The sequence below is a fragment of the Anoplopoma fimbria genome, chromosome 19, assembly GCF_027596085.1.
Source record: "Anoplopoma fimbria isolate UVic2021 breed Golden Eagle Sablefish chromosome 19, Afim_UVic_2022, whole genome shotgun sequence".
Taxonomy (NCBI): Eukaryota; Metazoa; Chordata; class Actinopteri; order Perciformes; family Anoplopomatidae; genus Anoplopoma; species Anoplopoma fimbria.
The window spans coordinates 23,946,392-23,972,036 of record NC_072467.1 but is presented as its reverse complement, the minus strand read 5'-3'; the positions used below and the strand labels follow the sequence as shown (position 1 = coordinate 23,972,036).

Here is a 25,645-nt window from a genome sequence, read left to right as displayed (position 1 = left end):
CTCTGCAGTGGAATCTGAAAATAATGCCCGGCAGTGTATTTAATCTGCTGTAGATAAGAGCATCTCAAATTGATATAAATTGCAATGCATTAGCTTTGCCTCTGAGCTAATAAAACGAGGTATTACATTGGATATATATTTATATATCTTCTATTCTGGTTTCCTGAACTGGATTTACTTGGCTTCTGATTGAAATGGTAATGATCAGTCCCTAGCTGCTTCTCTGTGACTGGGAACTCAACCTCCCCACCCAAAGGTGACCCCTTTCAGTTAGACTTCAAAAGGTTATTGACAGTGAATGTGCCGACAGTTACTGTTGGGAACAGAGGAAGAGCTCACTGTCGGTCCGTCATTGATGGGCGGCGACACGGAGGTAAACTCAAGGTTACATTTTACCGTGTGGAAACATGTCACTGGAAAGGTCGGAGACTGACGGATATACCAGGATGTCGTCAGTCAATTATAAAACGGGACCATTGAGATTAAAACGCCAATCTCGCCAAAAAACAAATGCACGAAATGAACTAAACGGAGGTATGACAAATAACTTTTAGTTATCGAATACTTTACATGTGTCTGAGCCTTTAGTTTCAATTAAGTGGACTCTTAATACCACTGAGTGTGAGTGTCATAATTATCCTCTTGTTTGGGTGATGGCTGTGGTAATGAGGCGTTCAAAATTGCACTACTGTAAGAGAAGGCAGGGAGAGTTACGGCTGAACAAAGGGTAGGAGTGTATTTGAGGGCATTGGGGCTCAGCTTTCCTTTGAGGAAAAAATAAAAAAGGGAAATTCTCCACATGCTCATCTTTCTGTCATCGCCTCCCCATTGTTTGGAAATGTCACAGTCATGCAGTGAAGGTCAATAGTTGACTTTTAATCGAAGGTAAACTGAAAGAGTAAGAAGTGCTGAGTGCAGAAGTCTTGGTTCATTGCTTGAAAATGTCTCCAACAGTCACCAAAACACCAACAGCCAAAAAAGACAGCTGTGCTTAATGTGAAAATGAAATGGATTGGGACAAATGCATATTTTCTATATGCAATACATCAAGAAAATGTATTGTGTTTTACTGTACTCAAAGCTAATCAAAAACAATGTTACACAGAAATAGCCAATCTATAAAGGAACCTTAGTTTTGTATAGCATTTACATTTTTGTTATACTGGAGAGCATATGATAATTTAAAACTAAAATATATGAAAGCAGCAAAAAGTGCTGAGACGCCAATGTTGCAGAATCCAGGTTTCTTTGCATAAATTACTTGCTCACTGCTGTTGAAGAGGTTTTTTTTTAAATGTATATTATTTCTCCAGTTATCCTTTGGGGTAAAAATTGGCCATAACAGACAATAAAGTTAAATTAAACCAATGGAGCAAATATCAGGCTCCTCTAATCACTCATAGAAATGACACGTTTGTCTCAGTTTTAGCTTCATATATCATTTCTGTGTGAAATCAACAAATGAATACGAAGAGCCAACTTCCCCCATCTACAACCTAAAGAAAAACTTTCTCTAGTCATAAGAAAATCTTCTTTTTTTTTCTTCCGTGATTTAGATTTACATTTGAATACATTTTAAATGCCCCCTTGTGTGCAACGAAATGTTAATAAGCATTTGGTCACAAATCAACAGCTGCATAAACAATTTGCATCTGCAATCATGATTTGCATGTTGAACAGCCGGTTTGGCAGACACATTATGTCTAGACTCCATACCAGAATAGCTGTGTGAAGGTGGCACGACTGCAGTCTTTCAAATTAGAAAGGAAAGATACCTTACATAACCTCAATGGGAAAAGTGATGACTCAGAAGAATAGTAAAACAATCTGGTAACAACTTCCTGAGAACCCAACCCTGCTTTGTTCAGTACACCAATGGTTTATTGTGTCTGTAGTGTCCAGCTGCTCAAAATCTCCAGGTGGGGTGTGTGTATCTCATAAAGAACGTTAAATGATTAACAGGGTGAACTGGATTTTGTTTCTTTGTGTGTTGGATTAAAGGAGCAGCAATAGCATTGTACTACAGTTGAAACCATTTGCTGCTATGTGAGGACTTGCTGCTTTCCTCTGTTGTACGTCATTGGAAAGTGAACGTCTTTGGGTTTTGGACCGTTTGTCAGATAAATCAATTTGTCACCTTGAACGCTTAATTTCTTTGACATTTGATAGCGGGAACAATTGATCAATTAATCATTAGTTTAAGCGGTAATAAAAATAGTCATTAGTTAGAGCCAATGGAGCGCTGTAGGAATGAGTCCTAAAACTCGTAAACGAGTCAGCAGTCCTGTTCTCTCTACTCATAATCAATGGGGGTTTTTTTGAATAGGGTTTTTGTTTAGATGGCTGAAATAAGTTCTGTAGTTCACACAGGCTTGCTCTACTACATCAAATACATCAGTTGATACCCAACTCGAGATTTTTGAAGCTTTTCACATGTTGGTCGCTCAGAAGTGTCTAAATGAGTCTACTGCTACTAGTGGTGATGTGAAGTCAATAGATCTCCAACGTTACCACAGAGAACCATCTGAGAAGCCGTCATTGGAAACTGTTTGGAAAAAGGCGCTTTGGAAACAAACTTGGTAGGATGAATCATCTGCCAATCAAACTCCTACCGAAACCAGTAAGGAGAAGAGCAAAAAAACATTTTCCATCTAGAAAAACATTCTTTGCCCTTCTTTCAATGACGAATTAATCTCTAGTTCTGAAATAACTGATATTACTGCATCACCTATACTAATCTCTTCAGGAGCCGCCATTGTTGTTTTGAACTAACAGTCACTTCTCTGTGTTGTTGGTACACACTTAAGCCACGCCCCTAGCTGCCAGTAGCTCCTCAAAGGACGCCGATTGGTCCGTGCACTGGCTTGCTTGACACAAATGCATTACTTGAAGCACGACAAGATGGAATTTCAGGGGATATGTGATCTTGCTATCCTCACGTGTTCTTGTGACATCGCAAAAAAATCTTGCTGTTATTCAGGGTAACTTATTTTCTGCGATGGAAGGAGTGTAATGCTAACTTAAGGGGTTGAACGTCAGCAAATACATGCCAGTCATATCGAATATGTAAGGTAGAGTTTATGTTGTAACAGCTTGTAGTGCTTTGATATGTTCAGGGATGTTCTGAGCTATACAATCAACATGAAAAACTCTTCCTGTTATCGGTCTTATGATTTCTGAGGTGTAAAAATGATCCAAATAACAGAGTTGGGAAGGAAAAAAAGTAAAAGGATAGTTTTCTGTCCCACTGAATCCTGCCACAGTGTGCGGTTTATCATCACAATACCGAAGGGGATTGGACAAAAGCAGTCCTTTTACTAATGGACTGCTTTCTACTGCTAACCTGATTCAGTCAAACACACAGTGCTGCTTGGCAGCAACCAAACAGCCAATTTCACTACCTGAATACCAAACAGGCTGGCCAATGAGTAGACAGCCTGTCAGGCCAGAAACACTGACAGAAGCGAGTGACTGAGCGTGTCCCAGCGGCTCGGCAGTTGGCAGATTATTTTGACTGCAGACAAGGATTGAATGCAGACAACACCAACAAAATTCCAGCACTCTTTGTCAAGAGTGCAATAATATTGGAACCTCTTCTGCAGATTACTGTGATGAAAATGAAACACTTATCAGTTAATCTTCCAGTAAATTCTTAGAAACTTCTAAAAGCTGTCATTCAGACTACATTTGCCATCTTAATAATATCTGTTCCGCTATAATAAATAACTTACAAATCGTTCAAATGTCTAACAACACTGCAAGAGTCTTGGTGGAGAATCAGACTTAATATCTAATAGACACATCAAAAAATAACAAAGACTGCCTTCAATGATGAATCAAGGACAGGTGTGATTCCTCTCATTGAACTGGACGCTCTGCAAATGTGCCACTTTATTAACTGGGACTTTGGTTAATGTTTGATACACCAGATTGGTATTGGCACTGATACTGACCACATAGAGTGGATCTGGTATTGGCTATGACTCGAGAAATTCATATTAAAAAGTGTTTTTGCCAATTAAAAACTAATGACTTTTGCCTTTCAAATTCTTTGTTATTACTGGGTACTCCGTTTTATTTTTGTATCATGTTTAATCGCTGTGATTGTATTTGTCTCAATGCAGTCCAAGAAATGGTCCAACCATGTAAAACACTTTGTTTTGAAAAGTGCTGTAAAATTAAGATTATTATTGTAGTGTATTATGTTACCTTACATAAATTATGTCTACACAGTAAATAGAGATTTTAAATTTTGGGAGAAAACATAGGTAGTTATTGTAGGCAGATACCCTGAACAGAATCAGTGCTGGAAAAGAAAAAGTCAGTTTGGTGCCTCCCTAATGGCAGCATTGGACAAAAATTGGACACAATGCCTCCATCCACGGCTACCTCCGGTGCCGAGTCAGTCCGAACACAACAGAGCGATTATCAGGACTCCACATTGGCCTCCATTGTTTCAGAAATACTCCTGAGGATGTATCTCTGATTGTCTTCTGCATATGAATATATCTACTTATGCTTGAACAAACATCAAGAGAATAAAAGACTTGGTCACCTTTTAAAGCAGATTACAAATGATACACCTGTTCTTCATTACTTTTCACTCAGTCTGAAGCACTTCTATTATTTCCCACTCTGCACTTTAATTTCTCTGTGGAGTCATCTTTTTGTTTTCCTTTTCTGTTTAAATGTATGCTTTGAAATTCTTACCTTGTATTAAAAACCACCTATGCGGTATGATCATCACTGAATTGCCTTTGTGTGGAAAATGTCTTATAAAAACTAAATTTGCCTTTTGAGAAATAAGAGTCTCGATCATCTTTAGGAGTTCACCATTTATGAGACTACAGCAGGGACTTTGTTCAGACAGTGGAGTGACTGCATGAACAAATCTGACATCTGGCCAGGTTAAACCCATCAGTGACAACCGTTTCCCATTCCGGTCATGATAAAGTCAACATTATTAGCTCGGCTGAGTCAGTCAGATTTACAAAAGAGCACTGAGGGTTGGCGGAATGTGGGAATAATGGAAAGGCAGATCCTTCCCGTTTTGACTTCGCGGTAATCAACGGTGTCACATCAAGAGAGCATTAAGTAGCTAAATCCTCCTCCTGAATAATTGACTACATCTCCAGACACAAAAGAGGCAGCCCCTCCGCCCATGACAGACATTAAAGCTGACAGAATTAGACGCCTCCAGAGAGCCACTCCCACCACCTGTGCAGAGGGAGACGCTCAGAGAACAAAGTGCTTCCAGTGTTAAACATGAAACCATCTTGTTCTGTGGTGCCTGCAGCGGCTGTCTTATAACACGCCTTGAGCTGCTGATTTACCCAAATATTCCGGCTTTCATGCATTATCACGGTGAAATTAGAAACACAAAAGAGCAGTGACAGGCGGATGTTTTACATGTTGATACTTGTGTACTATCAAGTGCTGAACGAGTTTGCGCGGATAGGTTTATCATGAACGCCTACAATGTTAATTGGGTTTGTGTGTGTTTATACAGTATGATATCAGAGTATTCTTTCAGCACCTAAACAATCCCTCTCTTCTGTTTCTTTCTGTATTTCAGGGTACTACAGTTTGAATGATACTTCAAAAATACACAGAGGCTGGTAAAACAACAGGAACACTTTACAAACCAATACACAGCGCCGTAACTTGATAAAGTTTATGATGTTCAGTATTTATGGCGTGAGTAAGCTGCGTGATGAGGTCCATGGAAGTAGTTTGTGGTGTTGAATACGTTTGCATAAACAGCATTTAACATTTCACCAATGTTGCACATCCACAAAGAGTTTGCTAGCCTCCGAGAGTAGCCTAACTGTTGTATAATGTCCTTATAAGCTCTGAAGGGAGTTTTGTCAAGTCTAAAGGATACACCAATGATCTCGCCTTGGGCTTGGAGACTACAAAACAACATATGTTTACATTTAAGTGACAAAGCCCTCTTGTGTTTGTAGTAAAAATGAAGGGAGCAAAGGAGGATTATTTGAGGAGATTGTCGGGTTGGGTAGGTCAACAAAACATCAGATTTAAGGTCGTTTCCCATTTCAACATTCTTTATGCATGACCACGATTGTTTCCAAATAAAGTTGAATCCAAACAATACATTTGATCCTTTACCACTGTATTTCCCTAAACCTAACCTAGTTGTTTGTCATCAAATTCGATAATAGTAGTTTAATTAACAAAAGCATATCAAACCACGTACAAGTGTTTCGGATTCAGAAATGAGCAATTGATGTAATTTCAAGGTCTGACAAGCTCATACTTTTTTTACATATATTCTAATTTGTCATTTGGAAGCTGCCTTTGAATAGTAAATCCACTCTACATCATGTTTTTCTTAGAGATAATTTCATAACTACACACTTTGATTTCCAGCCATTGTGTTTGATTAAGAATAAATAAACCTCATTGAGCTATCTGGCATATTCACCATGTTCAGCTCCTTAGATGTAAAATTGGGTTTGATGCAAATCCTCACACAGGTGTTTGGATATACAAATTGTTTCTGGGAGCACATGTGGATATTCAGTTTTGAACATCCCATGCGGCCACATGTTTTTCTTGAATTGTTGAGCCAGCACATTTGTTTTTAAGAAAAGCTTTTGTTTGGACATCCAAGAACTGAAAACAGCAGCAGATACTTTGGGTTTGTGCCGCTCTGATGACAGATCCTGTCTGGAATCAGGAATAAAGTCACAACTGTGTCTTCAAAATGTAGTGACAGTCTATGGTTTCTAGATTTATCCGTTCTCCTCCATCACCCCTGGTCCCTCAGCCTTGCCCCGTTTCTCCCAGCAGGAAGAAAATCCCCTTTTTTTAATGGTCTGACCAGCTGAGTGAGGCTGAGGAAAGTGCTGAGCGTGCCAATAAAGCTTGTCATACGGCTCTTGTCAAGCTGAATTAATCTCGTGTTTGCATTCAGCTCAGGATGTGTGTGCTTACAGTAAAACCCAATCGTGCCAGACTCAGCCACAACTGGTGTGCAGTGGGTGTGTTTTGAAAGTGTGTGTGTTCAGTTGTGTACATTCTGAGCTAACCAACAGACACACCTGAGGCTTGAACTGTGTGTGCATCTGCTTTTATGTCTCTTATGCCCCGTTAGAATCCCATAAAGCTGACAAACTACGCCACACACAACTTGTTTTATGACGTGGCCCGGGCACGGCGATGTACTGTACCGAAGGGAGCCGTGTTTCTGTGAGAAACAAAGAAGCTAACGAGCTGTGATCCACTTCACACCTCAGAAAACCTCCCGACGCCATAAAGAACCCTCTGCGTGGGATTAAACCGACACTACGCCTCCGCGATTGCTCGGCAGCACCACGGTGACGGGCTTACCTTGCGTCACACGTCAGATCCCACGTGGAGAATTCGTGATCTTCAACGTTAGCGACCGCCTTGGCCGCCCCGGGCCGGGTTGAGTGGTGGTTGATGGCGACCATCTCGTGGCCGGCCTCCCGTTTGGGGTCGCGGCTGCAGCAGACACCCATCCCTTCAACGACAAAGGACCTCTTTCGTGTTTGATTAGAGACTTTATCTCTCAGACCTCACTTGATTCAGATCCTTTTTCCCCAGATTCTCATCTCTTGTGAGTGTCATTCTGCCAGAGCGTCCTACAACTTTCCACTGCCGTCTCTCTCACCGCCGCTTTGTCTTCCCTCTCAAGTTGAACTTTTAGAAGAATCTTGATAAAAAAAAGTCTCAGAGAAGGACAAGAGCAAAGTAGATCGCTGCAGAGATGTTGACGCACTCTTTCTCTATTTCAGATGTTTAACAATTTATCTTCATGCTCTAATCAGTCCAAAGCTTTCAACTGTCCCAACCAGCATCACCCCTTCTTCTCCGACCTCCACAGTGCTTCTCACATGATCCCTCTCTCTCTCTCTTTCTGGGTTGCATTGCTAATGTTTTGGTCGCCGGGCCCTCCTCCTCACACTGACAGAAGTGTTACTGTCTCCCACAACATTGTATGGACCATCTTGTTGTTTCTCTCTCTCTCTCTCTCTGTTTAGCGTCTGTGTCCTTCAATCCCTCCTTTGTGTCTTTCCTCCTTTGCTCAGTGTTGAACACAGATGGACGTCTCCGTTCCCCCCTCACATTCTACAACCCCGAGCTTTTCCTCTGGTCCACAGACAACAGTAGTGCAGAGAAGAGCGAGACGGGTCGGTCCTACGCGGTGGACATGTGTGGGCTTGACATGTGGAGAAATTAGGCCTTTGGTCCATGTTTCCATTTGTAGGCTTTGCATTTTACACATTTTTACACGTCTAAAGTTTGTTGTTTTTAAAAGCACGTCATGTGCCGTCACACGACCGTCGATGGAGATGATCTGGTGCGCAAATCTAAAATGAAAAAAAGCTACTTTGCAAGACGGATTTTGCAAAGTTTTTGATCCTGTGCTGTTTAATTAATTCGCCATTTCTTTCCCTTATGGTCCTTGACTGCCAATTTTGTGGTAAAAGAAATGAGGACGCTATGCTGTTTCTTCATGTGGATTTCTTTTTCTTTCATTGCACAAATCATGGTGATTTGTTTACTGCCACGCTTCCTTCATGAACTGTGAGCCTTGCTTATGCTCATCACTCATAATGCAGCCTGTATTTACAAGTGCTGTTTTGAGAGCCTGGTAAAAATCAAAAGAACTGAGGAAAATCTGGGGATACAAGGGTGCAGTCAATGTTGTGCACAGAAGAAGTGACTTCATTCTGTTCAAAAGTAAGGCCGAATAGACAAAGGACACTTGGCTGGAGGCGGAAAAAGAACCAGCACATCATGAAATACAGAAAGCTCATCAGAGGATTCATTTCATAGGCTCCATGTGAGAGGAAATGGCATATGGTGAGACTGATGAATACCCTCAAGAACATCACCTAATCAACCGACCTGAGACTGAAGCTATATAGTTGTTATTTCCTCCTCGAAGACAAAGTTATATGCTTACTTTAAAAAGGCTTTCATACAAATCGAAAAAACTTACTCTGGCAACAGCAATAGACCAACACATACATACATAACGTCTATGAATGAGCCAATAGGTTATATGGCAATACAGACAGTCATAAACTACCAGCAAATAACACGATAGCATCTTCAAACAATACATTATCTTCCCCTGGTTAGTTGATCATTTTTGCCTTTCACAATATCGGCAAAAACGTCTTACTCAGCTAAACTTGACAAAAGTTCAAAAAGTTAGAAAACTAGAATTAACTGCGTCAAGGTTGTAGGGCCACGCCAACCAGTCAAATTGCAGTAGATGTCTGTCCAAAATGTAATCCCTTCATCATTTTATCCTATAAGACATGTGTGGGAAATTGTCATAATTAGCATTCAAATTCTTGAGTTACGGGCAAAAAAATGCATTTTGTGAAGTCACAGTGACCTTTGAGCACCAAATTCTTATCAGTTCATCTTTGAGTCCAAGTTGACTTTAGTGCCAAATTTGAAGAAATTCCCTCAAGGCGTTCCTGAGATATTGTGTTCCCCAAGAATGGGACGGACGCGAGGTCACAGTTACCTTGAACTTTGACATTTGATCACCAAATTCTAGTCAGTCTATTCTTGAGTCCAGGTGGATTTTTTTGGCCAAATTTGAAGAAATTCCCTCCCGGCGTTCCCGACATATCATGTCACAGGTTTTTTTTTTAAATCGCATGTCAGAATAGCGTCACGATCTCTACACTTTACGTTGCTAGTGAGGTTTCCATCTGTTGTCACAATAAGTTCATAATGTTTCCTAAATGCAAAAGATTTCCCTGAATCATTGGGATATTAAAGAAGCTCTGCTTATGTTCAGTGGTTAGAGAAAAGATTCAACTTAATCCAAAAGTGTATGAAATGACTTCTTTGTAAACCATCTTTGGAGACTAGTGACGTTGCAATGTCCCAGAGCGATGTTTTAAAACCAATGTGTTGATTTCTAATCAGCATCTTTTAGACTCCCATTGAACTTCATGTCCCATCAGCCATTGCTACCATCAGCAGAGGCAGAAAAAAAAAAGATGATTTACTAAATTACATCCTAAATCGACCAAACATGTCTGACATTTCTGTTGAAGGCAGTCAGGATTTAAAGCGGAGGGAAAAAACAGAGTGTATGCTGTTGAGGCAGGTGTAACCATAGCAACCAAACATGCAGTAGGGCAGGTGTATAGATGGGGGGGGGGGGGGGGGGGTAAACCTGCCCTTCATGCTTTTAGCATTGTGAACACTGCTCTACCACAGACCTTTTCCAATTTTTTTTATAAAGTGCGTAGTGAGTGAGCAGCAGTGAAGGGGTTAATGTTCTCTGAGATGATAAAGTACAGTGAGGGGACATACCATTATAACATTCATAACTCTGCTTTTTTCTTTAAAGTGCAGATTTTCCCACTCCGTCAAGAAAAAACGTCCTCATGCACAGAAATCTGCATTTGATGATGCGTTTGACATTTTAATAGACGGTATGTGAGAGAGAAACTCTCGCTGTGTTTGGACGTGCAAGACTGGCATTTATCAGAAGTACAATTTGTCACAAAAATGACTCTTGAAAAATTTAAGTGGCCTATTTTTGGGGGGAGAGGCGGGGGTGTTTTAATTAAGAGGGAGAGGCCGATCAGCTTTTGAACTATTACACATCGATTGTGACAAAGAAAAGAGGGAGAAAGAAAAATAAGACTTTGTGATGATGATCATAACATGATTACCAAAATCACTTTGTGAAACAAAAGTTTAAAAGACGACTAATAACTATCGAGTTGTCATTTTTTAAACTGCTCTCCTGAACACACAGAATCATTTCGCTGCTGTTTCTCTTTAAATAACGCATTCCTCGGATGAGGCTGGAGGGCTCTCAGTTATTTTCTGATTATCTTTTTGGACTCGAGTGGCTGTTTATCTGGTACCGAACAATTTCCTCTGTTTATCTATTTCTTCACAATAAAAATAATAAAAAAGAGCAAGCAGTCTGCCGCTTTGCTTCGTCTTTCGTGATGAAACACACGTCAGCCTGACAGATCTGTGTTGTACTCAGATGCTGTGTGATAGTCTGAGGATTAATACTGCAGCCCCGAGGCCAGGTTAAATATTCACGACATCCATTTTCAGACTTACTTCAAAAAGATGGTATTGAACACACACACACAACACACACACACACACACACACACACACACACACACACACACACACACACACACACACACACACAGGTGCTAAAAATGACCCCAAAAAGAGTATAACAGGTTTAAAAATGACCCCAAAAAGAGTATAATCTTTGCATCTGTAACAGCGTGGGGAGAGGAAGACGAGAGAGAGAGAGAGATGCCTCCAAAAATACAACCTCGGTTTGAAGAGGATTAGAAATAAGTGATGAATTATCAGGAGGAGCTTGGTGAGGACAAACATTCCTTGATGTGAATGTCAGTGTACGCAGAGGATCATCTGAAAGTCAGGACAAAAAGGGCTTTTTATATGGGCACGTTTCCACAACTGCAAAACAATGTTAAACATTAAATAGAACTATTTCCAACCAACAACACCCACAAACGAGATAAGAGACTAACTAACCAAACAAGTCTTTAAGTACCACAACAGTTACAGAACTGAGCTAAAAACTAGCAGCTTATCAGTAAAGAAATGAATTGTGGTTGAGAGGAAAAGTCACTGACACGATCCTCCATCCATGAGACCAAAATGAACAAACAGCTCAATAATCAGCTCGCCTTCTCCGGAGAGATTGTGTCAGAATTAATTTAGAAAAGGGGACAGAGGAGATTTTTTTCGCACGATAATGAAAAGAACAAATCAAACTGCATTAATACCCTCTCACCCCTCTGAACCCCAAAACCCCCTGTGGGGGATTGAAAGCATATTTTCTTTAAACAATAGCGAGAACTACACCTTTTATCATTGCCATAAGGTGTAAAAAACATAATTATTGTCGGGTTTTCGTCATTCCGACGGTCCTTGAACACTTCATGTGAGACGACCTCTTCAGTCGGAAAAAGCCGCCAGAACAAAGCTTCAAATTGTGATATTTTATATTATATTCTACATGTCTCATTTAAAATCTCGCCACAAATAAAGCATTTGCTCTAATCAGATACTGTAAATAACATTAAATTCTGCAATCCTCAACGCAAATAGGAAGCCATGATTGATTAGTCTGAGACCAACAGTCACGTGACAGAAAAATCGTGAAACTTTGAACTGCAGGCTGATGAACACAGTGAATTGAGGAGAGGACAGGCGAAGTTATAAAAGTGTAAGTTGTTCAATATGCATCATGCGGTCGTTCCATTTTTTTCCCGCAAACATTGGCAACACTTGTGGACACTTGGAAAAATGTTAAATATCTAGATTCCGTTGTTTTCCCCAAAAAAATTTAAATACATTTTTCAAAGAAATTCAACTCGCCTTTTTTATGATTTATGGCATGTTATACTGCAAAAAATACATGTTTGGGTTCTCTCTACTTCTAGCCATGGTTGTGTTGTTTCCATAGAGGTGCATGACTTACATATTGCAGTGAAAATCAAGGCCACAGAGAGTACAATGTACAACCTCTCAGAACATTAACACCCTCAAACATCCTGTACAGAAGAACGTACCATCATCACCATAGCATGTCACGTGAACTTGTCACATAGACATTTGTTAATAAATCTACTTGAAAAATACTAACTGTGTAGTTACATTTAAGCATGAAATTTGCAATGAAAAAACTGCAGCCCTATTTTCATAGTCTGGCTGAAATACATATCACAGTCTGGCCTGAATTTCAAGATGATTTGTTGCATCAAGTGTGGAATAATAAAAGAGATATTATGCTCCTCAGTGTTGCCTTCAGATGAAGCTGGTAAAGAGATGCATCAAATGGATTTCTGTGATTTTGTGGAGAGAGAATAAAAGAATCCTTTCAAGCCGCGCATTTCCTCTTTTATCCGAGTTTGTCCGGTGTCATGAACCTTTGAAATATGTGTTAAAGCACACACACACACACATGCACACAAACACACACACTGAGCTGTTGATAAATCATTAGCCAGTGGTGATGCAGACTGAGACCTGTGGGGTTTCAGTGTGAATAGAGTGAGTCAGGCATAAACACTGACTCACTGCTCTGAGCTCTCTTCTCACACCGTACGTCCCTCATAGATACCTGCAGCTGCAGCTCACAGCTCTTTTTTTCAGGCGTTTTAGATCAGAAACTTTTTCAAAAACTTCACTCACGTCTAGAACAATAATATATACAGAGAGAGAGCGACTGAAGCTCAGAATCGATGCTAATTTTGTGTCGGACAAGGCGGTTTTGTTCCTTTATGAATCAATGGCAAAAATAAACAAAAGATCATTGTTGAGTTAAGATCAGAGAGTGTTTCCTGATATCTAATCAACATGGAGTTAAGGAAATTGTGCTTTATTTGGGCTTTAATGTCAGATAATCAATTGACATTTCTTTCTATAATCGTTTAGGCTATACAATGTCAAAACAAATGTGAAAAATTCACATCAAAAGTTCCCAGAGCTCCAAGATGAATGACTTCTAAATGGCACAAACCTCTCCTCATTGACGTTTACGGCAAACTCCAGCCTTCATTTGGGCTCCAAGTTAGCCAAAAACATTTGTTGAATTAAACATGGCGTACTAAATAATTAAAAGAAAGACTCACACACTCTTGACCTCGCGGAAAGAAACAGAAAAACACATGAAAAATGGAGAGTGAAGGTACAGCGAGAGACGTGTGAAGAAGAGGTGATGAACTCGGCTGATCAAAATCGGCTAATAAACACTGAGACAGAGAGAGTGAGAGAAAGAAGCTGAGTCAGCAGATGCTATCTCATGGGAGGCTTCCTGGATTTAATGAAAAATGTACCCATCTCATTTCCAAAGTCATTCACTGCAAAAAAGAAAAAAAAGAAAAAGTCCTCATCCTCTTAAAAAAAACTTCTACTTTCTCTCACCTTCAGAGATAAAAACAAACATCAAACATTCGCTCCACTCAAGAGCCAACATTCCTGCAGAGGGTGTTTGTTCTTTTTGGGCTTTTCATGCAGACCAAAGTGTGCAGAAACTATTATAATGAAGCTAAAGAAACCACAACCGAGCTATAATAGAATCAGTACACAGCTGGGATTTCTCTATTTGCCAAAACATCAGAAGAGTGCTCCATTATGTACCTGACCTTCCAGCTATGGCAACCTACGAGCTCTAAAACATTCGATCGGTCTTTCTTCCAAAAACATATAAACCTTACTAGTTACTGATTTATTCTCATAATTTAAATTCTGCTGAAAGACAATTCAACGAGGCAAAAGCATGTTAAAGTAAACACTTAATATATCCCCGGCATATGTTGCTGAAGTGAGCTTTCGGTAGGGAAAGCAGGTGTTGGAAGCAAATATCTGGAGGGAACATCATTAAGCATGGAAACCAGCCGGTGAAGACAACATGGGTAAAGAAACGTTGTCCTTGGGCTGACATTTACAAGAAAACAATCTTTAACTTCCCTGCTGCTCCGAGAGCAAACACAGAAAACTGGTTAGCACCTTGGACCGATGAAAAGCTGTTGTTGACAAAGCTTTCTCTTCCAGCCTGTATTTGTCCAACTGTTGGTTCTTTGGGTTTTTGGGGGGGGGTTTAGCCACGGCAAAAACAAAAGCCTCTTTTTTCAATCCGGGGACAAAGAGCTTTAGACGGCGAGCACAAACCGAGCCTATGTTCTCACGCCTTTAACATGATCCATTTATTAGCAGCTTCACCAATATTATCCATCAGGATTTGGACAAACAGCTGTTATTCTTAGAGGGAACCTTTTTTTGCTTTTGAAGTGTGTTCCTTTATTTCCCGTGTGAGCAAACAGCTACAAAGCAGCCATTCAGGTGGATTCTCTCCAACGCAGCGTGGCCTTCTCTGCAAACAACATCTATATTTAGGTCCATTCAGTGCTCAACAGACCGACACCTCAAACATCACAATTTTGAGAAATGGGGAAAAACAGCTCTTTAATACGTCAAAGCTGTTCACATCCATCAGTATCTTACCAGGAAACATGATCTATGACTCATCAGTGGTTTTTTAACAGCTAGTCAAGGTTATCGCACTGAGAGAGAGTTCTGTATTTCTTCAAAGATTAATAAAAAAAAAAGACAATCTGTTAAAACCGATGAACTCCGCACTTTTCCAACAAAGATCCCATCTTTCAAAAGGTCTAACAAAGACATTTATAAAAACATTACAGGGCAAAAAAAAAACGACGGCAGTGTTCTTGATGGTATCTGGAGTCAGTACAACGCGGAGCCTCGGAGGGTTTAAGTCTTGCAGGGCCGCACTCCTGACATTATCGTGAGCTCCTTTGAGATAAGCCTCTTTGTCACGGCTTGGTGATACTATCATTGTGCTTACGCTGCCAATCATCGAATCACTGCACAACCAATAACTGCTCTTCTGCCAAGAGCTTCTCCTCTGCAGAACTGCAAAGCTCTGAGTCATTCAGCGTCATGCTCATTCACTGGGAGCGGATGATAGAGTGAAAAATACTCTTTACAAAAAAAATATGTTTTTATTGGAGAATTAGAGGAAAGCTGATCTGATCATGTGATGGATTCACTTTTAAAGAATTTGAATGAACTGATTTTATATTTCCCTGCTGTTATTTTACCAATCTTAGATTATCTTTTTTTTGTATATAACATCTAGAATAATCTTTGATTTATTGTCTTCACATTTTATATAATTTATAAAATATATTAAAAATTGTTTTGAAACATGCATGTTTTATGTTCTTGGCCAGTACACTCCTATTAAATCTAATTATATAACTTTTTACTAGCATAAAGGCAATCCTTATTGGTGAGCCCTGCAGTAACAGACCATTATACATTTTATATCAATAGTCATCCACATACAGGTACATACACAAAATATTAACCTCTGCATCAAACTCATCCTTTGCAGAAGAATCAGTGGGCTGCTATCTTATCTTGGCACACACATATAGATTACATCTGCAGTAAATCTATTCTCTAAGAAGAGTGAGCTCACAAAAGATTCTTTATTCCCCGTTCTCTCTCTAAAACATTGTGTCATCACATTATGGGATAGACCTTGGAAACAAAAGTTTGACACCATTGAAACAGGTGAATAAAGATTCACTTGCAAGCTGATGCTGGGGATCAGTATGGAGTTCACTCAGTTGCCATGGAGATTGCTCAGATGACCTTAGTATGGAACTTTGGGCATGTGATAACAAGGTGGTTGTATGTCATAACTTCTGTCTCTGTTCAAACAAAGATGTCGAATCAAATGAAAGGTGGTCCAAAAGAAAATTCTAATAAGATGATATTAAGTTTTTTTGCTTTTGTTTATTTTTTTACTGTCACTCAAACTCAACTGCATACACTAAAAGACTTTTACTCTGCAGCAGAGTCCCATAGGTAAGTATAGCAGTCTGTTTGATGTGGGAGTTTAAAGCTAAAGTACCTGTGTGTGACTGACACTAAATGCACTGGAGCCGTTTGTTTAATAATATTTCACTGTACTGGGACGTCAATGTGAAACATACTTCTCTTTTTGCATCAACCTGAGACACATCGCTTCAGAGCAACCTCAGTGTACAACTCATGCTTATTTTTAATTATTAATTATTAATTATTCTGTTGACTATTTTTTTCTACAAAATCATTTAATCATTTAGTCTTTTTTTTCCAAACAATATTTTCACTTGCATATGATACAAAACAGAGAAAAGCAGCAAATCCTCACATCTGAGAAGCCGGAAACCAAAGAATGTTTGGTATTTTTGCAGGATAAATGTCTATAACTACTTCTTGGTCATATATATATATATATATATATAGTTGACAATTTCTGGTTACTACGGTTACAGAAAGTACTTCCAAACAGAGTCAATGGTTCATTCAGCAGGATAGTGACCCGGTTTTCTCACACCTTTCTGGATTACAGGATAATGACTAAAGACAGGGCTGACGGCAACAGAGCTGAACCAGCTGTCTTCTCCTACCAACAGACATCTCTGACATCTTTCAGACTGTGTGTAAGACTGTGTGTGTGTGTGTGTGTGTGTGTGTGTGTGTGTGTGTGTGTGTGTGTGTGTGTGTGTGTGTGTGTGTGTGTGTGTGTGTGTGTGTGTGTGAGTCACTCTTTCTCCCTCTCCCCAGCTGCCTCCCTTAAATCCCCCTCGGTGAAGCCAGTCGTGCAGACGTTCCTGCAGGAGCTTTTACCTCCTCGGATCTGATCGGCTCTGCTCCTCCTCCTCCTCCTCCTCCTCCTCCTCCTCCTCCTCCTCCCTGCACCAGGAGCCCCCTGCTGAGGAGGAGGAGGAAGATGACCCATCCGTAAGGCCCCTCAAGGTTTTTAAGAGCGACTCACACATCAGGTCTGTTTGCGTAGGTACGAGTGTGAGCAAACAGAAGAACAGAGGTACAAATTGTGAGAGAGTCTGAACATTGTTAGACAAACAAACGTCTCTGAGTCATACCTCAGAGGAGAGGTATGCGAGAGTGGGTTTAGCCCAGAGGAGGGAGGAAGTCGTCAAAGTCATACTTACGTCCCACTTGTCCTCGGGGGGGGGGATTATTACGAGTGAACGTTTTGGGACGGACAAGAGCGAAGATATAAGAAAAAAAAAAGAGCCAGAGGAGGAATGTGTCAATAACGACGTGACTGCTGCTACGTCTACAATGAGCTCATCAGCAGCTCTGGGAGTCACTCAGTGATATTCACATGGCATATTCAGATAGTGGATGGCGATCATTAGAGCTGGAAACACATTGAACCCTCAGGACGTGTTGACGGTTCAATGATTCAGAATGCCTGGGAGGCTTTTAACTCTCTCTGAGTGTACAGAAGTAGTGCAGAAATGATGTCTGTGATCGCAGATAAATTGTTTCAGCAGAACGTTCTCAGGACTTTATAACATGCAAATATATAGGAATGGAAAACAGTAAAACTAACACCCCTAAACAAATATTTTCTTTAATATTTGTTCCATAAGTGATTTATAAATATTCCTGTTACAGCCAGAACTGGATCAAGACAACGCAGCACATGCGACATTGGATTTACTCGCGTTAGTACAGGCTTCTGCTTTAGAGACAATTTTCTATACGAGCAATTAAAAAAAAGGTAGAAACGTTAACCGATAGCTCAAGATCCAAATTCCAGCCCCTTTTTTGTTATTTGAGCATCGGGAGAGTTTAAGTTAACGTTAGCAGCAGTTAGCAGCTAACCTACAGCGGGTGATAATATCAGACATTCACTTATGAGGGCTAATTAAATATGACAATATGCTGCTTCCCTCGGTTTTATTTCTGTAGTGAAGTTAAGCTCCAAATGTACAGCGCAAGAAAATGTTGCTAAATTTACAAAAAGAAAATGTGAATGTATGTGCATTTCCGTACAGCTGTTGTTATTCGGTCCGGTGCCACTAAACCATCACAGAAGAGGAGGATGCAGTGGAAAACCATGTGGGAAATATGACATTTGTTTTTGTTTGGATGCATTCATTTGAGGAACGTCTCATCATCGCTCCACATAGAGCTGACATTACCTTTGCCAGTATTTTTTATCTCTTGAGTGACGCTCGAGTGACAGATAAGTCGTGCTTACTGTACGTCATTACTTATTCACTAAGTTGGTTCCCCAACAACTTTGTTTTTATGGAAACACCAACATTTCCACCTCAGGCAAGTATTAAAACTACTTGAATTTCCAGCATTTCCAGCTCATTTTTTTATCTAAAATTCATAAAAAAAAAAACAGTTGTATGGAAGTGCACTGAATATCTTTTAGGTGTTTGAGTGTCATACAAAACGAGCAATTTGAAAACGTCACCTTAAGCTCTGCACAGACATTATGAATAAATATGATACATTTTTAAGCTTCAGGGGAAACAAACGGAGAGTAAATCAAAGGGGTATCTAACCAATTTCCTTTGGGGACACCCCGCTCTGAGAAGCTGCAACAGGCATCTATCCAATTTGCGGACTTTTTATGTATATAAATACCTCATAAATCTCAAAAAATAAGCAACTTTGACACTAGATTACTCAATTATTAGAGCAATAATTCGTTGCGTTCCTGAGAAAGAAGATGTGCTCGTCCGGTGGTCAGCATGTGGTCACTTTTCACATAAAAATATTCCTCTTACATGAGAGATGAATACATATTTCTAGAGGCCCCTGCCTTGTATTTGTTGGGTTTGTTTTGGTTCTTAGCCACGGGGGATCTCACTGTTAACAGCATTAAAAATGATAAAAGCAAACCTCTCGGAAATACAACATCATAAAAACAGACCCGTTTCAGAGGCAGGAATCAAACTTCCCTTCTGAGAATAATCTGAAGCCAAGAGCTCCGTGAGCGTCCGGAGACAATGAAAAACATGCAGAGACACAGAGGGAGAGCCGTGTTCTTCTTCTTGCCAGTAATAAAAACATGAAAAACATTTTTTGGGATAGAAGAGGCTCCAGAACAGACAGCGGTGGGGGGGGGCAGTTACATAAACACGGCCTCTAGATGAACAGTCCCCATCAGATGTGAAAAGGATATTGGATTTTAAGGTTGTTATTACTTCAATATATTATAACTGTTGAAGAAATACCATTCATAAGCCAATTGAAAGTTTGGAGAAAGAGAGAAATAAACAAATGTCCCACTCTTTGCAAAGGAAGAGAGCGTTTGGTTGAAGTTTTAACCCGTTTGTGTTGCAGAATAAATCCACTTAAAGTCAGATTATACTTTTCTCTTAAGTCCTCCATCTTTATTATTTCATGTACTAGAGTATATTATTGTAACTAGCACAGAAGATCAAGGTTGTAACTAACAATTATTTCCTTTTTGATGAATCTGTAAGTAACATTTTTAAGCCGTAGGTAAATCTTTAGCTTGTATCTTCTTTCTACTGTTTAAAGCTGCAAGGATTCATAATGGATTTGTCGAAAGGTAGAAAATTATCTGCAACTATTTTGATAATCGCATCATAATCGTTTTAGTCATTTTCAAGTAAAAATACGATACATTTGTTTGTTCAAGCTTCTCCTCGAGTGTAAGAGTGTGATGGTATCTTTGTCATGCATGATAGTAAACTGAATATATTTAGGTTTTGGATAAAGCAAGTCATTTGGAGGTTTCACTACTGTCTGACATTTCAGAATCAAAACAATTAATCAACTAATCGATAATGAAATTATCATTATTTGTGGATCAAACCAAAAAGACACTAAAAAAGCAGGAAATTGTCACATTTGAGAAGCTCAAAAAAGTGTTTGTCGTTTCTCCCTAATAAATGCCTTGAATTATTGTATTACGGTTCATAAAAAGTTTTTATCACAAGCCTATCACCTGAGGTTGGTCTATATTTAAAGCATCAAGTCTGAAAATTAAAACATTTTTGGTGAATATGCTTTCCAGTCAGCCAAACACAACATCTGCCTGCTCTCAGCTTGATAGCCAATTAAAATACCGTTACATTTTAAGGCTCTACAAAATAAAGTCTGGCATAAATTAAAGGTTTTATTTAAAACTAGAAATTCTGAAAAAATAAAACACAGTAATTGCCAGTTTCATTTATTTTTTTCAATGACTCCAATCAGGATATTTTTTTATGAGAGTGACAGAAATAAGAGACAACAGACTCAGAGTCTGAGTCACACATTACTGAGAACCACGACAGCACATCAGGACTGACTGGTGAATTTAAATCAGCGTCTAACACTACAAGATATTCTGCAGTAAACTTCAATTCCTAGTTACTCAAAAATCTAAAACAGCTTTCACTTAAAAAAAATAAAACACTGTTTGTGCTGAAGCAATTAGCAGCAGCGACGGCAACATGAACGACCTTTGCCCTCTGTTATCTGCAACGACACTCAAATCCCAGTCAGCAGCAGTCATAAAACACTAAATCCCACTGAGGGCATTTTTTAAAAAGGAGATTACCAGACGTCAAAACATCGGATTACTGAACAACTGAGTCGACAAATCTAACATTCAGAGTGCTAACTGTCCATCTTACAGACGCATTAGTAGAAGTGCTGTCTGTGTGTATATATATATGAATATTCAACGACTGGAGAAATCAATTATCCACAAATAAACCCACACACAGAAAAAAAACATGAACAGCAAGAAGGTATGTGGAGGCAAAATGAATCCTGATAAATATTAAACTCTTCCACCCTTCAAGGTGTTTTTTTTAAACTATAAACTAAATTATATGACTGGTGTTACCTTAGTTACATTTCTTAGCAAATGTATGTCTCCAAACATCATCCGGTGTTTAAAAAACAGTCCTAATCTTGAAGGCCAGTTCTGAGATGCATTTTGGGACGAATCTACGTCATGAAATAAAGAATGTTGACGTCTTCTAATCAGACCAACCTCGTCGCCTTTCCATACAGCGGCTATCATTTTCACTTTTTTTCCATAACCACAGATTGTAGTTTAACAATCACAGCACAGCATGAGCCTGTTCTCTACTTTCTGTGTGCTGGACATTAAGCTATCAGTATATTACAAAATCTGTTTCATCAGTTTAAATGACTGAATATCAGCCTTTCCTACAGCGAGAGTGTGTAGTTGTAGACAAAACCATGACACCGCTGCCTTGACACTGTTTTCCCAACGCAGCTACAATGGAGGTGAATGATCATTTTCTTCACCGGTGTATAAAACATCAAAGAAAAAGGGCTTTTTTTTGTATACCGAGCATTTTTGCTTACGTATAGAAACTTCATCACAAAGGAGACAGACGACAGATTCAATAGACCAGAATGCATTGCAGCCACAGGATGTTCAACGTTCAAACAGCAAAGATCAGGAGTCCGATGTTGGGTTTCGTAAATTTGCTTCACCTTGTTGTTGAAGTCAAAACTCTCAACAATTAATGTAAATATATGATTTAGCTTGTTCTGTTGGCTGGACAGAAACGACAAATCCGATTTGGAAAGAGTTTTTCACCCCAATTCCATCATAATATGCACTTAGTTCACTTATGCTATAACTTTTAAGACATACTGACCTTAACTTTGACCATTCTAGGCCAAGATATATGAATAAATGCATTATTAAATACAGCAATTAGCACAATTAAACCCTGGCAGAGAAGAGAACAATCTTAGAAAAAACTTTTAGGCCATCATGTACCTCTGGCAACTGTTTTAATATGGAAGAATTGTCAAATGTGGAAAGTAACCAAATGAATAAAAGATTTTTACATCATTTTTAAGGTCTGGGGTCAAAATTAACTGGCGTTGGCACGTCGGTTGCTAAGAAACAACAAATTGCCATAAATACAGTATCTGTTGGGGATCATTTGGAAACATATCCACCTTTACAAAATATGTCCACAAGGATTTATTTGTTTGTTGTGTGTTTATGCAATAAATGTATATCAGCAAATTTATTGTTATCTGATATTTGTAATTCTGTTATCAACTTCATGAGGAGTATAAATACATGGGGTATGCATATGGATACAAACCATGTGGAGGGTCAAAAGTTATTAAAAGTAGTCCCACCTTCTTACAGCCGCCACATTAAAGTAATGTGCAACTAAATGCATCGATAATAAGAATACAATAATATAATATACAGTACCAGTCAAAAGTTTGGACACACCTTCTCATTCAATGGTTTTTCTTTCTTTCTTTATATATTTTTTGAAGACATCCAAACTATGAAGGAACACATATGGAATTATGTGGTAAACAAACAAATGCTCAACAAACCAGAATATGTTTTATATTTTAGATTCTTCAAAGTAGTTGAATGAGAAGGTGTGTCCAAACTTTTGACTGGTACTGTATATTTTATTTATTTATTTTATATTTATTTATTTTATATTTATTTATTTTATTTATTTTATTTATTTTATTTATTTTATTTATTTTATTTTATTTTATTTATACAGTACCAGTCAAAAGTTTGGACACACCTTCTCATTCAATGGTTTTTCTTTATTTAAATTTTTTTCTACAATGTCGATTAATATTGAAGACATCCAAACTATGAAGGAACACATATGGAATTATGTGGTAAACAAACAAATGCTCAACAAACCAGAATATGTTTTATATTTTACATTCTTCAGAGTAGTTGAATGAGAAGGTGTGTCCAAACTTTTGACTGGTACTGTATATTAATATGAAATGGGTCATTCTGCAGAAAGTTTATTTGCATGCTTTTATTTATGTTATTTTCCTTAAGCACTAAGCATTTGTGTACTTTGTATTCGTTTCTACACTGGTGGCTGCCCATCTTTCGGCGCAGGCTGAAAACTCACCTCTTCAAGAAGTACTACCCTGAGCCCTCCGCTTAGCACTTATTGCATTCGTATCAGTTCGCTGCACTTATTGTATTCGTATACTGCACTTATCCTATTCGTAGTAGTTTGTAGCACTTATTGCATTCGTATTAGTTTATTGCTCTTATCCTATTCGTATTAGTTTATTGCTCTTATCCTATTCGTAGTAGTTTGTAGCACTTATTGTATTCGTATTAGTCTGTTCCAATTATTGTTTTCGTAGTAATTGGCTTCTACACTATACTTTTGCTCTGGTTTATGCTTTTAGACGCTTGTTTAAGAAAAGAGATGCACTTATGACTTCTGGTGACTAGTAGTTCTCTTGAATACCTATGTTGAATACACTTATTGTAAGTCGCTTTGGATAAAAGCGTCTGCTAAATGACTGTAATGTAATGTAATGTAAATGTATTGCTACTTTTTACTTCCCTAGAAGATCTGAGTACTACTACATCTCAGTATCACTAATTGAACATAGTGTCTTCATCTTCTGCACAGCAGCAGATGAAGACACTATGGGGGACTACTTTTAATAACTTTTGACCCTCCACATGGTTTGTATCCATATGCATACCCCATGTATTTACACTCCTCAGGAAGTTGATAACAGAATTACAAATATCAGATAACAATAAATTTGCTGATATACATTTATTGCATAAACACACAACAAACAAATAAATCCTTGTGGACATATTTTGTAAAGGTGGATATGTTTCCAAATGATCCCCAACAGATACTGCACAGCAGCAGATGAAGACACTATGTTGCAAGTTTTGTTTTTTTCTTAAAGCAGCGGGTGGGGGGGTCATTAGGCGGTCAGACAGGTAAGTCCCATGAGCTTTATTAAGCCGTGCGCAACTCTGAGCCATGCGCAGATACAGGTAACTTACTTTATGAAGTAACTGGCCCCGTCGTCCGTGAAACCTTCCTCCCATCCTGGAGGTAGGTCTGAAATAAAAAAATAAATAAATAAATATATAAATATATATGGCAGACTTGGTGAGTGACACCTGGAGTTACATTACATTACAGTCATTTAGCAGACGCTTTTATCCAAAGCGACTTACAGTCAGTAGTATATTACATATCATTCACCCATTCACACACTGATGACAGGCTACCATGCAAGGTGCCACCATCAGACTCTAACTAACATTCATGCAACATCCAGTCCACACCGATGGCCTTCAGGAGCAACTTGGGGTTAAGTGTCTTGCCCAAGGACACATCGACTGATGTAGCCGGGTATCGAACCACCGACCCTCTGATTGGAGAACTACCTTGCTCTCCACTACGCCACAGCCCGTTGGAGTTAACCACAGGTGACAGCCTGGATGAACCTAAGTCACCTACCTGAGCGGTATTACATTGTTTATATATGATAAGTATTATAAATGAGCAATAAAAAAAAACAGTAAAAAACAGTATAAATATATAAATATATACATGGCAGACTTGGTGAGTGACACCTGGAGTTAACCACAGGTGAGCGACGCACAGCCTGGATGAAGTTAACCTTAAGTCACCTACCTGAGCGGATCATGTGTCCGGAGTTCACCGGCTCACCTGAGCGCGGATGCAGCCAGGTGGTGGTGTGCACCTCATCGCTGCAAACACGCACATATAGAGAGAGAGAGATATGGAGAGAGAGAGAGAGAGAGAAAAACACCTGTTACACCACCAGGGAAAGAAACACCAGTGAGACCGCTCCAACATGCGTAAACCCGGGAGAGACGGCGCAGTAAAGCGCACGGTGCTGCTCCAAATGCGCTCACCTGATGAAGAAGACCCTGCCGTCCCTGCAGACCCCGTAGGACCAGTGTTCAGGTAAGGCGTCCCGCCCGAGAGGCGCCGCCATGATCCGGTCTGAAGTCCTATTTCATCTCATTGCCTCTCCATGGAGTCTCCCGAGAGCTCAGTGATCACCGCTAGGGCCAGCGCCGCCTTCAGGCACTCCTCTGGAGCCACGGAAATCTGAGCACTGCTGGAAAACACACATGAGGCTGAGCTAGAATAAGATAGGATAAAATAAGATAATCCTTTGTTATCCTTTATTAGTCCCTGCAGCAGCAGAGAGGATGGTGCAAACAAGAGACGTAGTAAAAAAAAAAAAAAAAAAATCAAAGATAAGTATTATAAATAAGCAAATGAGCAATAAAAAAACAGTAAAGAACAGTAAAGAAACCACAGTAACTGAACTGTACAGATAGAAACTATTATAACTATTGTATTACATTGTTTATATATTATAAGTATTATAAATAAGCAAATGAGCAATAAAAAAAATAAAGAAACCACAGTAACTGAAATATTATATGTACAGA

General features: G+C 39.2%; 1 protein-coding gene across 1 annotated transcript in view; it reads right to left on the bottom strand.

Annotated features, from left to right (window-relative positions):
- The window catches only part of LOC129108008 (pleckstrin homology domain-containing family A member 7-like), a 136,624-nt gene extending 111,406 nt beyond the window's left edge, over positions 1–25,218 (bottom strand). Inside the window, 3 exon segments of the mRNA XM_054619631.1 lie at positions 24,212–24,269; positions 24,852–24,928; positions 25,097–25,218. Of these exon segments, the coding sequence (XP_054475606.1) occupies positions 24,212–24,269; positions 24,852–24,928; positions 25,097–25,179 (218 nt within the window). The 5' untranslated portion in view covers positions 25,180–25,218.
- Between the last annotated feature and the right edge of the window lie 427 nt (positions 25,219–25,645).